Source organism: Mustela putorius, unplaced genomic scaffold, assembly GCF_011764305.1.
Source record: "Mustela putorius furo isolate JIRA1106 unplaced genomic scaffold, ASM1176430v1.1 tig00003859_pilon_pilon_pilon, whole genome shotgun sequence".
NCBI classification, from domain to species: Eukaryota; Metazoa; Chordata; class Mammalia; order Carnivora; family Mustelidae; genus Mustela; species Mustela putorius.
In genome coordinates this window covers 17,336,715-17,354,329 of record NW_025422011.1, presented here as the reverse complement: position 1 = coordinate 17,354,329, position 17,615 = coordinate 17,336,715, and the positions used below count along the sequence as shown (strand labels likewise).

The 17,615-nt window shown below is 39.0% G+C and overlaps 1 protein-coding gene across 1 annotated transcript in view; it reads right to left on the bottom strand.

Annotated features, from left to right (window-relative positions):
- LGR4 (leucine rich repeat containing G protein-coupled receptor 4) overlaps positions 1 to 17,615 on the bottom strand; it is a 102,970-nt gene that overhangs the window by 39,995 nt on the left and 45,360 nt on the right. The window contains exon 2 of the mRNA XM_004755888.2: positions 7,010 to 7,081. Coding sequence (XP_004755945.2) covers positions 7,010 to 7,081 — 72 coding nt within the window. The remainder of the gene's footprint in view (positions 1 to 7,009; positions 7,082 to 17,615) is intronic.

Sequence of the window (17,615 nt, the reverse complement as noted above, 5' to 3'; positions counted from 1 at the left end):
AGTTAGCAAATTGTTTTACAAGTCTTTCCCCATCCTCTCCACATCTACAGGGGCATACCCTGGGATGAAATCCAGGTCCATTAATGACATGCTATGTAGCCTCAGGCAAGTTACTTAACCTCTCTGAGGAAAACCTCAGCTCCTCACCAGGAAAATGGGACTGAATATGTAGTTCAACATTTTATGAATTAAAACAGAACAATGTCTGTTTGGAGGGTGGGGGGCTACCCAATACATAGCAGGTTCAATTAGTACAAGCTCTCTTCCCATTTCTCTTTTTCCACCTTTACTCCTTGATCTGACAGCTTTCCAAATGACACATAGGAATTAACATGAACAACCATGTCTGTCAGTGAGCTCACTGTATAGTTTCCAACAGTAAAGGGAGTGATCTTTGCTACCAAATCATCCCAACAGAGCACTAGAAACTGGAGCAGGAGAATGCACCTAAGAACCGAGTATTTTTATTTTTATTTTTATTTTTTAAAAGATTTTATTTATTTATTTGACAGAGAGAGAGCACAAGTAGGCAGAGAGGCAGGCAGAGAGAGTGGGGGAAGCAGACTTCCTGCTGAGCAGAGAGCCTGATGTGGGGCTTCATTCCAGGACCCTGGATTATGACCTGAGCCGAAGGCAGAGGCTTAATCCACTGAGCCACCCAGGCACCCCAGAACAGAGAATTTTTAACTTTCAAACATCACCAGAGCAACTGAGAAACTCTTTTACATTCTGGAAAAAACAGTTTTTGAAACTTAAAATAAATTATCAAGACACAGCAACCACATACAACTTGTGGTTCTAGACTGTATGCTGGACCAGAATTTTATTTTTCTGTTGCTATAGAGAATTACCAATGGAACAGCTGTCAAATTTGAATGAGAATTATAATCAAATGATAATATACATCAACACTATTTTTTTGAGTTTGGCAACTGTGAATATCTTTGTATTTAGAATTGCTGCAATATTTAGTGGTAAAGGGGAATTATGACTGCAACTTACTCTCAAATGATTCAGGGGGGAAATGTATATATATTTTAGATCTCCTATTGTGTGCATGCATGTGGAAAGAGAATATTAACACTTGGGTAATCTGACTAAATGGTATGTGTGAAAATTCTTTATGCTTACATTTCGTAAGCCTGAAATGTTATGTACATGTGTGCGCCTGTGTGTGTATGTGTGAATACCTGTTCTAGATTTAAGTATTGGCCAAATTAAACTATTTGGTTTTGACCCACTATTTGTATCTGATTTGAAATCTCCCTGTTCAAATTATTCACTAGTCCTCTTTTGCACTGTAATGCCTTAATTTAGAATTAATGTCCTACAGATGAGGAAAAAAGATGATGAGTAAGCTTGAATAGTACTCAGATCTAAATTTTACTTGAGCATTGTGAGTCTTCCAAAGTCAAAGTACATTTTGAAACAAATGGAATTATCCTCATCTGCTAGAATGTATTAAACAATAAACTATATAAGTGCCAAAGCTGGCAATGGTTTCTACCTGCTATTGCAACATTTAAACTTGAAGTAACAGGGATGCCTGGGTGGCTCAGTTGGTTGGACGACTGCCTTCGGCTCAGGTCATGATCCCAGAGTCCCGGGATCGAGTCCTGCATCGGGCTCCTGGCTCCATGGGGAGTCTGCTTCTTCCTCTGACCTTCTCCTCGCTCATGCTCTCTCTCCCTGTCTCTCTCTCAAATAAATAAATAAAATCTTAAAAAAAAAAAAAAAAACAACTCGAAGTAACATCCATGGACTTTTTTTGGTGTCAATTATGGAAAAGCAATTGGATACTCCCTCTATTGTTTCCAATTAAATCATTTTCACAACTCCACATTCCATTCCCCAAATGCCTATCAATACCCTGCAGGTCTCAAGGAAATCCAAAAGTGGTTGTACCAGCATCACATCAGACTAGATTCTGTGGATAATAAGTCAGTATTTCCTAAGAATTCTGGCTTTCCTTTGACATTGCTAACAGAAACCTATATTGACCCTTTCCAGCTTCCATCGCCAAGCAAAAGAACCTCTCTCTGAAATACTTCAAGAAAAAGAAACACTGCAATGTTTATGAGGATTGGTGAAATTTACCTCACTCTTGTGGACATAGCACTTTGGCCACAAAGCACTTTGACATAAATTATTCTGTTTTCCCTTTACAATACTACTGTGAGGAGTTACATGTTCAAGAGTAGGAAGCCAAGGTGCAAAAATCAAGACACTGTCCCAAATTTTCAGATGTTGTATGCATTGAATTGAACGTTTTTGTAAGAGAGATGTAGGGAAGAAATCAATGAAGGGCATCCAGTCTTTCAGGGCAAAAATCTAGTCAACTCCCTACTGCTCACACTCATATTCAATTCAGCTCCTTCAGGATTAAGTCTAAACTGTTTAGCTTAAAAAGTCCCTTTATGATCTATCTGGCCTCATATTCTGATACTTCTCCATCTTTGAATATTTCAAATTTCTCTATATTTCATTAGGAATACCTGTTAGTAAGTGTGTTTTAACATTTCTGAAATGTCTACCTCTATGTCTTTGCACATGTTAAAAGGTTCTTTCTGGAGCACCCAACCTTACATGCATCTGGTAATTCCCAGAAGTCCTTTAAGACTCAGTTGAAGCTATTTTATTTTTAAGATTCTATTTATTTATTTGATAGAGAGAGATCACAAGCAGGCAGAGAGGCAGGCAGAGGGCGGGGGGGAACAGACTCCCCACCCAAGCAGAGACCCCGATGTGGGGCCGGATCCCAGGACCCCAAGATCATAACCTGAGCCGAAGGCAGAGGCCCAACCCACTGAGCCACCTAGGCATCCCTGTTGAAGCTATTCTAGGAAGCCTTTCCCAAATCCTAGAATCTCAAGTAATATATCACTTTAGGCTTTCATTGACCTTACACACATGTCTCTCACAGTCTTCATCACACTGTACCAAGAGATAGTTCCATACCTTCCTCTAGACCCATGTTGTAAAACTGAGCTTTCTGCAGTGTTAGGAATGTTCTATTGTCTGTGCTGTCAAATACAATAGCCCCTAGCAACAGATGCTTACCAAGTACTTGAAAGATGGCTAGTTTTGCTGAGGAACTGGATTTTTTATTTAATTTTCATTATTTTAAATGTAAAACTAAAAAGCTACCTATGGCTAATGGCTCTAGTATTAGCACAGCAACAGACAGACTGTCACTTCCAAGGACGAAGACCATACTTACCTGTCTCTGTACCCCTGGAAACTACTACAGAACCTGGTACAGAGCAGGATCCAGTGTTTGTTGAAAAAAATAAGTAAATGTTTAAGTATCTATAAATACTTCTTATGTATTGCTTGGAAATGATTCCACCCAATACTCCAAGCACTCTGGATCATCATATAAAATTTGGCCAACCCGGTCACATCTTGTAAAGTGCACCTCATTAACTATAATGGAAAAAAAAAAAAACCCAAAACCTCAGAAAATCATTTATTTCAACTCAGGGCACCTCAATTTCACAATCACTCTTAAATGACTTCCAGATGAGTTCTGGATAAATGGTTACAAGGTTTATGAACTATTACAATAGTCATGGCAGCATCATTTTGGAATGTCAAAATCAACTACAATGTTCTATTAAAAAAGGAGGGGGGACTTTTTACCATGCTTTTATTAACATGGAAAAAAATTCCTTTAAATGCCTGAAGTATTCCCAAAGTATTAAAGACTACTCTAAAGTATTCTTTAAATATACCCATCAGCTCTCCTAACTGAATTCATTTTTATTTTTTTTTTAAGATTTTATTTATTTATTTGGGAGAGGGAGATCACAAGCAGGCAGAGAGGCAGGCAGAGAGAGAGAGGAGGAAGCAGGCTCCCTGCTGAGCAGAGAGCCCAGTGCCCGGCTTGATCCCAGAACCCTGAGATCATGACCTGAGCCGAAGGCAGCGGCTTAACCCACTGAGCCACCCAGGTGCCCCTGAATTCATTTCTAAATCCCATCCAATATTTGGAGAAGATGTGCTGGCTTGATTTGATGGGCTCCGTCATTGCCAGAGCAGAATATGAAGACAATGTGACCTACCCACAAAGCACTAACAGTCAAGGGTAATTTGGTGCCAATGAAAAGTCTCAACTGACAGAATTCACGAGCTTGACATTGGCGATTTTAAGAAACCCAAGATGTGAACTTCACAAAGCAGAGACTAAGCATGTTTGACTCCATATCCAGGCCCTCACCACACAACCCCTCAGAGTGGAGTTGGCAGTCCAAGGCAACATGGAAGGTGGTCTGCACCCAGTCACCCCACCCAGAACAAGCAGAGCCTCTCTCCTATCTGCTGCATCACACAGCAGCTATACAATGGGTGGACAACCACCTTGTAAATGTCCTTTCATTGCATCATTACTTCCGTAAAGGGAGATTAATCCTAGTTTAAAACTTTAAAAATGAGTAAATAAATTTGTATAATATGTATTTATAAACATATAAATAAGAAACAAAAATAAATAGGTAAAGCATCTTAAAAGCTTAACTGGTGGGAGTCAGGAGGCGGGGGCTTCAAACACATAGTTCACTCGTTTTTAATCTAAATTTTAATTTAAAAATGACCAATTAGGGAGTGGGGTGGGCAAAAAGAGTCAAGAGGGTCAAAAGGAACCAACTTTGAGTTATAAAATAAGTAAGTCATGAGAATGTAAGGTATAGCACACATTGACTAGAGTTAATAATACTGTATTGCATATTTTAAAGTTGTTAAGAGAGTAAATCTTAAAAGTCCTCATCACAAAAAAAAAAAAATGTGTGACTCATGGGGATGGACATTAACTAGACTTACTGTGGTGATCATTGCATAAGATACCCAAACATTGAATCATTATATTGAACACCATGAAGCTAGTATGTTATTAGTCAATCATATCTCAACAAAAGAATGAATAGCCATTTACTACAAAATGATTAATGTTCACTATAGGAAACAAGAGAGGCAAAAATAAAATATACATTTAATTTTTTTAACCCAAAGATAACACTTAGTATTTCACTGCTTTTTTTCCTTGCACTTTTAAAATAGTAAAATAAATACTAGCTACAATTTACATAACACTTGCTCTGTTTCATGCACTGTCCAAGCATTTAACATCTATTAATTCATTCTGTCTTCACCAGAATACTATGAGGGGAGACTGTTGCTATCTGTACCATACAGACAAAGAAACTGAGCACAGGGAAGTTAAGTAACTTGACCCAGTTCACAAGCTTAGAAGTGGCAAATAATCTCTGTTCAATTTTTGCTGTGGGAACATTGTGTTCAGCTAAGTAGTGTGGGAAGAAAAATTTTGCCTAAATTTTATTAAATACTTAACTGCTCTTTCAGTGCTCTTGTCAGAAGCAAGAGAGAACATACAACCCGCAGGGCTTATGTTTGACTCCTGTTCCCCATGCTGGGGGAGAGGCTGAGCTAAGATAGGAGACATTCATGGACTTGGATCTAATACTCAATAGCTGGGCTACAGAATATAATCTGTAATATGAATTTAGATTCCTTCAGGGCTGTATCTCTTTGATGTTCTTAGGATCAAACTGTAGTCTTCTTACCTACATGTATTACATAATCCATTAGCCTGGCCACTAGAGGCCTAGATTTAGCTTGATATAAGTCTGATTTTATTTTATTTTTTCACCTGGATTCTCAATGTAATATATAGTTTCCAATTACTTTAAAATGCAATTGTACCTATTTTGATCACAAACTTCAAAAAAGTGTGGAAAGCAAAATGAAATGGAGGCTAAAATAGATGGAAAGGGACACTTGGGTGGCTCAGTCATTAAGCATCTGTCTTTGGCTCAGGTCATGATCCCAGGGTCCTGGGATCAAGCCCCTGCATTGGGTCCCTGCTCGGCGGGAAGCCTGCTTTTCCCTCTCAACTCCCCCTGCTTGTGTTCCCTCCTTTGCTGCCTCTCTCCCTGTCAAATAAATAAATAAAATCTTAAAAAACAAAAGAAAACAGATGGAAAGAACTTCACCACAAAATAAACTGTTAAACTGGAAGTGTGAGCTAGAATTGACAAGTCCAAAAACATTCTTAAAGATATTTGAAGGCATGTTCCATGCCTTCTCCCAATTCCCAAAAGTCTTGTGCAAATGTCTCAGGGGACCTACACTCAATTTTCTGCTCACTTGCAACAATACTGTCTCCTGCATCATGACACTAAAACTCCTTGTATTATTTTTTATGGTTGTGTTACCCACACAGCAACTCCTCTGGCAACAATGGTAATTACTCTAGCCTTGTTATCTCAGGATAACACTGTAATTAACTTGTGTCACTGTAGCATTCATGGTTATAATAATTGTAGCAAAAAATTCCAATGAAAGTAACATTTTTAGTTTTGGCATCCAAAAATAACTTCAGCAATTACACTACTTAAAAAAAATCAAGTTTCCCCGAAAAAAAACGTGATTTCCGGAGTGCCTGGTTGGGTCAGTCAGTTAAGCATCTCCCTTTGGCTCAGGTCAGGATCCCAGGGTCCTAGGATCAAGCCCCACATGCCTTTGGCTCACTGCTCAGTAGGGAGTCTGCTTCTCCCTCTCCTTTTGCCCCCACCCCACCACTGTTCACACTCTCTCTCAAATAAAAAAAATCTTAAAAAAAAAAAAAAGAGGGGAGCCTGGGTGGCTCAGTGGATTAAGCCTCTGCCTTCGGCTCAGGTCTTGATCTCAGGGTCCTGGGATCAAACCTCACATCCAGCTCTCTGCTCACAGGGAGCCTGCTTCCCCTCCTCTCTCTCTCTCTCTGCCTGCCTTTTGGCCTACTTGTTTGTGATCTTTCTCTGTCAAATAAATAAATAAAATATTTAAAAAAAAAAAAAGAAAAAAAGAAACCACTTTATATCCTTTGCACAAATCTTACTGAAACTAAGCTATCTGAATGCCCCCTAAGAAACATTAGACTTTTTGTAAGAGCTTCAAAGGGAACAGGGAAACAAACACACAAATAAAATATATTTCATAAAATATTACTTACAGCTCCTCTAGAAAAGGAAAGTTCTTAAATGCATCTTCTGGTAACTGAGTAATGTTGTTCATACTGATATCCCTGGAAAACATAAAGTTGAAATTTTTGACTAAGTGATAATTAGACTTAAAGAACTTAATTCAACAGAAAAATAAGTGCTGGCATTCTATAAATAAATGAGAAAAATGAACACACCAAGTCAGACATAGGGATAGCCACAATCTGGCTTCCAAATGCAAAGATAAATCTTTTACGATAAATTATATTCCATAACTTAGAAATGAACATAGAAATATACCCGGATCCTATGTATATCCCACTTTTTAAGTATTCAAGGAAAGAAAAGGACCTGGAAAGGGAAAGGAAAAAAGAGGCCTCAAACTACCTACAATGAGTAGGCCAGTTTGATTGCCCAGGGCTCTGGTATTCAAAGTGCTGTACCTGATAAAAAATAAACAAATGAATACCCTGGGGCATGATAAAAGATTTGCAGGTACGGGTTGCTTCTTAAGTCACTGTCAGGGACAATAAAACAGGCTGTAGCTGTATTCCAGTCATATTTTCTGCAAAATCTGTAAAAGTCCTCCAGTAATAGCTGTGAGGGGATTTCATTTTTAGCCTAGGAACAGTTGCAGCCCAGAGACATGTGGCTACATGACAGGTATGCTGTCCATTTCCAGTTTTTCCTTCCAGAAGCAGCAGGAAGGAGAGTACTCACTTGCTGATATAACTTGACAATTAACTAGTTCAAACAGTTAAAAGAAATACTTTATTAACCATTTTCTTCTTCCCTGGCAACTGCCTTCTCAACTGGTTTTCTCTTTCCACACTCTGTGTTAACATGGACACGGTGAAAGGCAGGTTAAGGCAGCCTCAGAGGGAAAGTCCCAGCATGCACTGGGCCATTACCTCACTCAGGTTCCTCTGCCTCTTGTCTGTGGCTGTGCCCTCAGGTCTCTCCTTTCTAAAAATCACCAAGAAAATTCACAACTGTGACCGCCTCAACACATATGAAGGTAGAAGCGAAATCAGCGAACAATAAAACACCAAAATCAGCTAACAATAAAAACACAATGATTTTTATTAATTTAGTCAGGTGAAATCTTCTTTTAAAGGAACCAACACCTTCAGTACTAAGGTATGTGAGTCCCTTCTCCCTATCTTTGCTACTCACTAAAATTTGGAAATGGAATTTGCACCCTCTTTACGAGCCCTTCCCAAGGCAAGTCTGGAAACCTTCCTGGCTTGGGAATTAACAGTAACAGCAGGCACAAAACCAGCAAAAGCAGTGGCAGCTGATGTGTAGAGAATATTGAAACTGTGGTTAAGACCGCACGAAAGATCTTCCCCTACAAATGAGAAAACTGGGGCTTCCTGAGGTATAGAACCTCCCCAATGTTCACAGGAAATGTGAACTCCAGAGTCCATGATTTTAACTGAACACTGAATCTTCCCAAGGTATTGTGTACATCCTGTTACTTCTCTCCATTAATTGTCAAGATAGAAAGCAAACCCACGGTCCTACCAAGGGTAAAAGTGAGAGGGGTACTGCCTGTAAGACCTTGGTACAATCATCAATGAATCTTAGGAAAGCTCTTGCTTGACAATTTAAAAAAAGAACTATAAATAGCTTTAGAATTTGAGGAATCAAAGTTCATATAAATTTGAGCATGAAACTGTTCTAGAGATGAATTCTCTGTCCATAGAGATTCCCATGCATTCCAAAATTTTATCATTGAAAGTAACTCAAAATCTATTAAAGATAATTTGTAAGAAAAATAAAATTAATACATATCTGAAGGAATTTTTTTTTCTTAAGGAATTATTTTTAAACACAGGCCCTAATGGTACTTTCATTAGTCAGTGAACAATATCCTTGGGCAGGGGAAGGGAAACCCTTTGTTTTTCATAAACACTCAAGCAAGATACTGGAGAAACAGCAGCAAAATTGGGTTCTGAAGAAGCAGGCTCAACTCCTGCTACCACCACGTAGCCACTATGTAATCCTGGGCCTCAGTTTTCTCATCTGTAAAATGAGAGCACTGAACTGATTGGTTGAGGGGCTTCCCAGCCTGAAATTGTATATTTCTATGATTCACCTTTTACTGCAGTTTTCATGGAGGGGTCCCTCCTCCCAAATGAAAATATATGAGGTTTGTTTTGTGGAAAAGGCATGCTTCTGAAACATTTACCATAACACAAAATTTAAAGACTACTAGTTTGCCATTATAAAACCACTGAGTCATTCCTGCTGGAAACCCATTTGCCCTTAACCAATAAAATCATTCTTAAGAATACAACAAAACATTTAGTCATACTGAAAGGCAAAATAATAATCTGAGTGAGCAATGATTCTGTAAAATATCACACAGCATCGATGCTCTTTAGCCATTCCAATAAATGGAGAAAGAAGGACAACCACAGTTTATTATTTTACAGAAGGAGGCACTCCATACAGTTTTCTCGGAATTCATGTGACTATCACCGCAACAGAAAAACTGACTATTTGCCTCACCATAAAAAGACACGTCCTTAGAAATTATACCACACTATTCTCTTCATTCCAATTTTTTAAAACACATACACCTATAGAATTCTCTCATTTTTTTTCCCCCTAAGAGTAACAAGACATGACAGGTAGTTCTGCTGTGAGCCATAAATGCAATTAGTAGGACTCCATATTTACAAACTAATATGTTTTAAGCATGTGGTGAGGTTTTGTTTCAAAGTTTCAGATTCAGGAGCCACACTTGTTTTCAAAATGTCCTGAATTTCACAAAACTAGAGAGGTTCTACCTTTATAGCTATTTCCCCTCATCTTTCTGGGTTTAAACAAAACATTTGAGAATAGGAAGGGAAAAAAAAAAAGAAGAAGATGGGGGAGCCTACAAGATGTTATCTCCAGAGAAGCTCTGGAAACATGTGGTTACAGATTATAAGGTGGGTGGGTACTCATTTAAAATAATGAGGGCTAATGGTGATAAACAACCTACAGACAAGCCTTAGAGAGGATTCCAGACCTGACATCACCAACTCTGACAACAGAGTTTATGGTTGGAAAGGATGCTGGGGATGATAAGTTAACTGTAACAATTTACAAATGGAAGCCCTATGCCATAATTACAAACATCTCAGGCTCACAGGCCATATGAATCATTAAAACACCTAAGTTTAAAAAAATTATATAGAAAATGTTCAGCTGAAAGATAAACCTTGAGATCAGTGGTTTGACATTCATATGGGCAACACAATCTTAGAAGCAATCTCTGATATCAAACCCACTGATTTGCCATCCTGGGTGCCTATGAAGGAAATAAATATAACAGAAAACAAAAAAATTGGGTGCCTGGGTGGCTCAGCCAGTTAAGCATCTGCCCTCGGCTCGGGTTTCTGGGATAGAATCCCCCATCTGGCTTCCTGCTCAGCCTCTCTGAGCCACTGCCTGCCACTCCTCCTGCTTATGCTCTCTCTCTCTCTCTCACTGCCAAATAAATAAATAAAATCTGAAAGAAAGAAAGAAAGAAAAGAAAAGAAGAGAAAAGAAAATGAATGAATGAATCATACAAGGTCAGAACATCACCAACTCACAAATACGTCTGAGGGAAATTTCAAGAGAGTTGATGGCCTTCTTGGGTTCAGCCTGGTATAGTTGGAAGTACACAGGCTTGGTATCACAAAGACCAAGATCTACCTATGAATCTACTAGCTGTGTGATCTTGGGCAAGCCGTTCATCTTTTCTGAGCCCTAGCTTCTTCATTTGGAAACAAAGAGTCAGGAATAACTAAATCCTGTAGACTCCTGAAGATCAGAAAATGTCAAGTTACACATGAGACGCTAAGTAAGTAATAAGGTATTAGCTTACTACCATCCACAGTTGTTCTGCTCCTGGGAGCTGGTGGTCTGAGTCCAGTGCAATGAAAGCTAGCAGGCTGAGCATCACAACACCTTTGGTGGACTTCCTTCCCAGAAAGAAATCAGTTTTACACAAGAGAAACACTCAATGGTGCAGAAGACCTAAAACTGGGAGTTATTCCAACTACGAAACTAGATTCTAAACTCCAGAACTCCAAGAGTCAAAATTTTTAAGGTAGAAGAGCCCTTTGAAGTCACATACTTCACTTTAAAAGAAAAAAGTTGAGTCCCAGGAGTTGACAGAGTCAAGCACTTGAAAGACAGGGGAGGGAAGAGGAATGGGCAGAGAAGAAGGAAGGAAATTATATTCTTACAGGAAATTTTTAGAAGGACAATCCACTTTCTAAGGATTAGGAGGGCTTCATACAGTTATAAGCAGAGAACAGAATCCAGAGCTTTTAATGGGGTGCTTGACTATATCTTTTCCAGACATATTTGTTCCATAACAGACTTCTTCATACTTAGTTCTCTCAAACAGAACAAATGTCTGCATATTATACCAACCCAAATCCCAATTTTTACCACAGAGATCAGAAATACAGAAGGTGCATTACCTCACTAGAAAAATAAAGCTGAATGCTCAAACACCAGCAGTCACTGGTTTCAAAATTAAAATTTAAAGGGTACAATTGTTTAATTGAAACTGCTAAATCTCCCCAGTGGTTAAACTCTCATCTTTTTTCTCTCATAAAATTCACTACCTCTAATGTATCTACAGAGTAAAGAGCAACATCATGTTTCAACAAGGTACCTTTTTAAAATCCCCATAAAATGCTCCAGAAGCAAGCCTAACCTGTTTGCTGATGGCCAAGCGTGTACCACCATAGACTCCGCCACTGCATGCTCGCTGGGTCTGGGCCTCCTGCCACAGAATTATTTAATTTTCAATATACTGTGACTGACCCAATGTTATCTAAATTTGAATAAGCCCTCCTATTTGTACTAGATAAAACCATACTGCTACTACCACACTGTTGATTATACCTCAAACACTATCCAGCAGTTTCAAGTCCCTAATCGACATGCAGGTGCTGGAGAACACAGGGTTCTGTAATGTGTTCTCTAGGAAATGGTTGTGTCTTTAAACTCAACAAGCATATGTTGATAGTGAGTACTACTATCCCAATGACTTTTCTAGGGTCTTTCGTAATTAGCCAAAAATTTCAGGTCAGTCTCCCATTCACAGATGTCTACAGTATGAACAAAAAAGAAAACGAAAACTACATTTGAAAAATGCTTCTGGGGGAACTAATTTGAAGGGAAGGTCTCTCTTGTCCACCAGCAGTGCCGACACACACAGAACACCAGAGTTCTAGTCAAAGCCCATGAAGAGTTCATTTCTTTTCTGACACAATTCTATATCTCTAGGCAAGCAATCTCTTTTTCTCCCTATTTCTTTCTTTTTAGAACAAAAGTGATCTATGTGTATCTTTTTTTTTTTTTTTTTTTTAACTGAAATATAAATACAGGGGCGCCTGGGTGGCTCAGCCAGTTAAGTGTCTGCCTTCGGGGGTGCCTGGGTGGCTCAGTGGGTTGAGCCGCTGCCTTCGGCTCAGGTCATGATCTCAGGGTCCTGGGATCGAGTCCCGCATCGGGCTCTCTGCTCAGCAGGGAGCCTGCTTCCTTCTCTCTCTCTCTGCCTGCCTCTCAGTGTACTTGTAATTTCTCTCTGTCAAATAAATAAATAAAATCTTTAAAAAAAAAAAAAAAAAATAAAAAAAAAAAAAAAAAAAAAAAAAAAAAAAAAAAAAAAAAGTGTCTGCCTTCGGCACACGTCATGATCCCAGGGTCCAGGGATCCAGCCCTGTGTCTTCTCCCTTTGCCTGCCTCTCCCCCTGCTTGTGCTCTTCTTTCTCTCTCAAATAAATGAATAAAATCTTTTTAAAAATGACTTTAAAAAACCCTGAAATACGGAGAAAACCATCCACAATATCAATTCACAGAAATAACCACTATCCTATTTTATGGGTGTCATGACAGATTTTTTTTCTACGTATAGTGTACGATTTTACAAATGTGAAATCCTATAGTTCTGAACACGTTTATCCATCGGCACCTAAAGGTCTTCAAGAGGCAATGAAAACTTCCCTGAAAATATATTTGACTAAAAGTACAAATATTACCATCTAATAGACCCTGATGCTCTTTTTGGCAGGACATACAGCATGAGATGAGAAAGCCCTTGTTAGTAAAAGCCACCATGCCAACGGCAAAAGAGGTGGATTAAGGACTTGCCTATAAAAGGAGATATCGTGTCATCCATTTAACATTAGCCACATATGTGCCAGGCAGCATGCTAGTATGTGAGGCTCCTTGTATCAGAAGTTGTGCTCCCAGTTATTTTCTTTTTTAATGAAAATCTGTCACTCCAGTCTCCTCTACCACTTACTATCACTATATATTGTTGCAACATCCAATTAAGTTCAACTTTTAAAATATGCATCATTGCATTCTGAAAGCAACCAGAGCAACTATGTCTATGTGAAGATGCTGCTCTTTATACTACAGAAATTAGGCCAAAACAGTTCATACGCCATTTCAGTCAGATGTTGTTCCCGAGGTATCTTCCTGACTTTACATGGTTTAGCACTACAGGAGTCCAACTAGATGTCAAAACAGACCGCCCTCTAATGCCATGGGCAACAATTTCTACTGCAGTTTTAGTCAGCAAGAGGAATTGACTTCATGCTATCTGGACCACTGGTTGGTGTTTCAAACACAAAAATGCAGTGATTTCCAGGGAAATAATCCAAAACTTGCTTCCCTGCAGGCCTGCAGTCCTTAAGGAGGTTATCTGCTACAACCCAGCATAATGATACTTAAAAATAAATTTTAATTACTGCAGAGAAAAGTTATCACCTTGTACTGTCATGATCTATTTAAAGTACTTGAATATCTTTATATATAATCTTCTTAACAATACAGAAAGTCTAGAGAAAATGCCAACTTCAGATCTTAAAAAATGAAAATTTTTTTGGTATAGGAGATACAGAGAACAATGCTTAATTCATTTTATGATCATCTACTCTAGTGGATTAAAACCTCCCCTTCAGGCCCTTTTAGAATTTTTCTATTAATGACTATATTGCTATTGCTAAGCAAATGAAAAGACATGAAACAGACTGGAAGAAAGTATTTGCAAAACACTTAAGATCAAGGAATAGTATTTCCATGTAGAAAGAACTCTCTAGACTCAGTAAGAAAATAAACCTGATTTTTAAGTGGGCAAAAAGATTTGAACAGACACTTCACCAAAGAAGATTACACAAATGGCAGAAAGCACCTAAAAAAGATGTTCAATAGTAAAAGATGTTCATTTCCCAGTGGGGAAATGCAAAATAAATCACAAATCACAAGATACCACACCACACAACTATCAGAATGGCTAAAATGTGACCCCCCCCAAAAAAAACACTGAACATGCCGAGTCCTGATGAGGATATGAAAGTGGGAAGGCAACATGGTGCCACCACTTTGGAAAGCAGTTCGGCAGTTTCTTATAAAATCAAACATGCGCTTATGACCATATGACTCAGCAGTGCGAGGTATAAGTAACTGCCAAAAAATGGAAAGAACCCAAACCCCCTCCAACTGGTAACAGGATAAAGAAACTCTGGTGTATCTATACAATGTTAATAACATCCAACAACAAAAAGGAGACTACTGATACACAGGAGCAGGAGCACAGATGAATCGCAAATACTTGATGCTACGTCAAAGCCTGACTCAAAAGACTATCCACTGTGTTCCACTCATACGGCATATTAGACATGGCCAACTTTTAGAGACAGAAAACTGATCGGTGGTGGCCAACAGCTGGGGGGGATGGAGTGGGAGAAAAATGGCTACACAGGGGAACAGAAGAACATTTTGGTGTGATAGAAATGCTCTAGATCTTGATTTTGATGATGGTTATAGGATTACAGGTATCCAAACTCTTAGAACTGTATACTAAAAAGTGAGAGTTTTACTGTATGTAAATTAAACCTCAACACCAGCCTTTTATAAATAAGAACATATATATTATCCTCCTCACATTTCTTCCACAGGAAAAAGAATTAATCCATTGGCTAGAAGTTCTCTTTCCCAGGCTGACCCAACTCCAAATGATATTACACACAGCTACCCACTTACAGCAAGACATCAGCCCAAGCCTCTTCATTCCCTCTTTACTAAGCACCTGCTGGGTTTGTGCCTGCGTGCTGGGCACTGGGTACATAAAGGCAAGTAAGACAGAGTTTACCCAAAGAGCATTCTGAGACAGCAGCAAGGCAATAAAAAATGACAAGTCAACACTGTGATGTGTGGCGCAGCAAGGGAAGATAATCAACCAAACCTGGAGCCGGGGAAAGACTTCTAAAGGCAAGGCTGTGGTGCCAAGGTGTGAAGGGGAGATGTTACTTTGTAGAGTGCTGGTATTTCGATCTGTGCACTCACTCATTAGGTTGGCACCGTTTCTCAGCAGGGCGCAACTGGCATGTTGAGTAGGATAATTCCTCATTATTCAAGACAACTTTGCTCACTATAGGGCACTTGGCATCCCTGTTCCCACCAGCACACTAATTAGTGCAACTAAAAACACTTCCCAAACACTTCCAACCTTCCCAAAGCAAGCTGGTAGCACAGGGAGGAAGATGAAATCTATTTAGCAAGTAGAACATGGCATTCTAAAAAAGAAAGAAAAAAATATATATATATATAAAATGAAGAGCTAACATCAAAGTACATCACATAAAAAAAGCACCAGCTGGGCATCCAAGTGGCTCACTCAGTTAAGTGCCTGCCTTCGGCTCAGGTCATGATCCCAGGGTCCTGGGATTGAGCCCCACATTGGGCTTCTTGCTCAGTGGGGAGTCTGCTTCTCCCTCTGCCTGCCTCTCTCCCTTATATTCTCTCTCTCTGATATATAAATAAATAAATACAATCTTAAAACAAAAAGAAAGAAAGAAAGAGAACCAGGATTGTTTCACGACAATCATTTAGATTTTTCCATATATACTGGTTGATGATGAAAAATGTAGTCATTGGATTCATGGGGAAATAAATTTGAAAGATTCTGAATGAGATAACTTATTTTGTTTGGGTAGGGGTGCCTTCCAGGCACAGGGACAATCTCGTGTGAAAGCACACTGAATGAAATAAAACCAGAATGGTTAAAAAGAGAAAACTATCTAGGAACTTGAACATTACAAACTAGTAGGGATACAGGTGGCAAGAGAAGCTACCAAGATTAGCAGAACATACATCCCCATACATCCCCAAGATTAGCAGAACATACATCCCCCCATACATACATACATACATTGCTGATGTGACCTCTAGAAATCGGAGCTGTCAGGGACTCCTGGGTGGCTCAGTCAGTTAAACGTCAGCCTTTGACTCACATCATGAGCCCAGGGTCCTGGCATTGAGTCCTGCATCCAGCTCTTTGCTCAGCAGGGAGCCTGCTTCTCCCTCTGCCTGCTGCTCCCCCTGCTTGTGCTCACTTGCCCTTTCTCTGACAAATAAGTAAATAAAATCTTTCAAAAAATTATAAAAAGAAAAAAAATTTTAAAAACAAATCAGAGCTGCCAGAGGAACTTTAAGCATATCAAGTTTGCAGCAGAAAGATAATTCTGGCAGCCATATATTACAATGGGAGGAAAGGAAGGAAAGATGAAATTCGGCCCTTCTGGAACGCAGTTCCCTGACTGTAAAATATTGTGTACTTGCTACTTCTCAGGTCCTTTCCAAATATATCATTATGACTCCTACTTTGGCATTCCTGATTCTGCACATTCCATGCATAATTAGTAGAAAATAAGCAACTCTTAGATTCATGTTTTTCCTATATGCACAGGCACATTTGCTTGTGTTAGCAAGTGTGTGAAGCACAGACTTTTAAAACATACCCCCTTCAGAATTACAAGGGTTCAGCAATTAAGAAAGACGCATGACTTCATTTCCAAAGGTAATATTTTATGCTGTAATTGTTTATGCTCTCAATGAAGCAATACAGCCTAGGAGACGTTGAAGGGTGTGTTCTCCAAGGAGATGCTAACCCAACAAGTTAGTAAAGAGGAAGAACAAAACACTGGTGTGAAAATACCACACCACAACGAAAGGCAGGTGTGGTTGAAATCATACATCCTTAAAGGGGTACCTTTAAAAAATAAAAGTGGTCAGGCCAGGCTAATTCAATGTTTTCTAATATTGAAACAAGTTCCACTTGTTTCTGGAGCTTTTTGTTTTTGTCTTTTAAAACAGAGTCTAGTTGTCAAGTGTGGAATGTGCACTGATGACAAAGATATAAAATGCTCGAAACTTGGAGTAATGTTTACTAAATGGCAAAGAAGAAATGCATGCCAAAGAGAGAAAGAACATTACTTTTCTTTCTATAGTTTGATCAAGGACCCTAGCATCTGGCATCATACGGAACAGACAAGGGTTAAACTCTAATATTCTTTGTTTTCTTGCTACTTAACGGGTGTTCCCAGGCATTCTATGGGTGTCAACAGCTGTTCTGGTAACCCTAACGATGACAAAACAGCGCTCATTACCAGCCAAGACACACAGACAGAATGGTATTTCAATAGTCCATTTAACATCAACAAGTAAGTATTGTCAGCTGGGCACATTGGAAACACTCAATTACTTCATCCCAGCCAACAAAATGCACTATTCATAAAGAAATCAACCCAACAGCATTTATTACGGTAAATA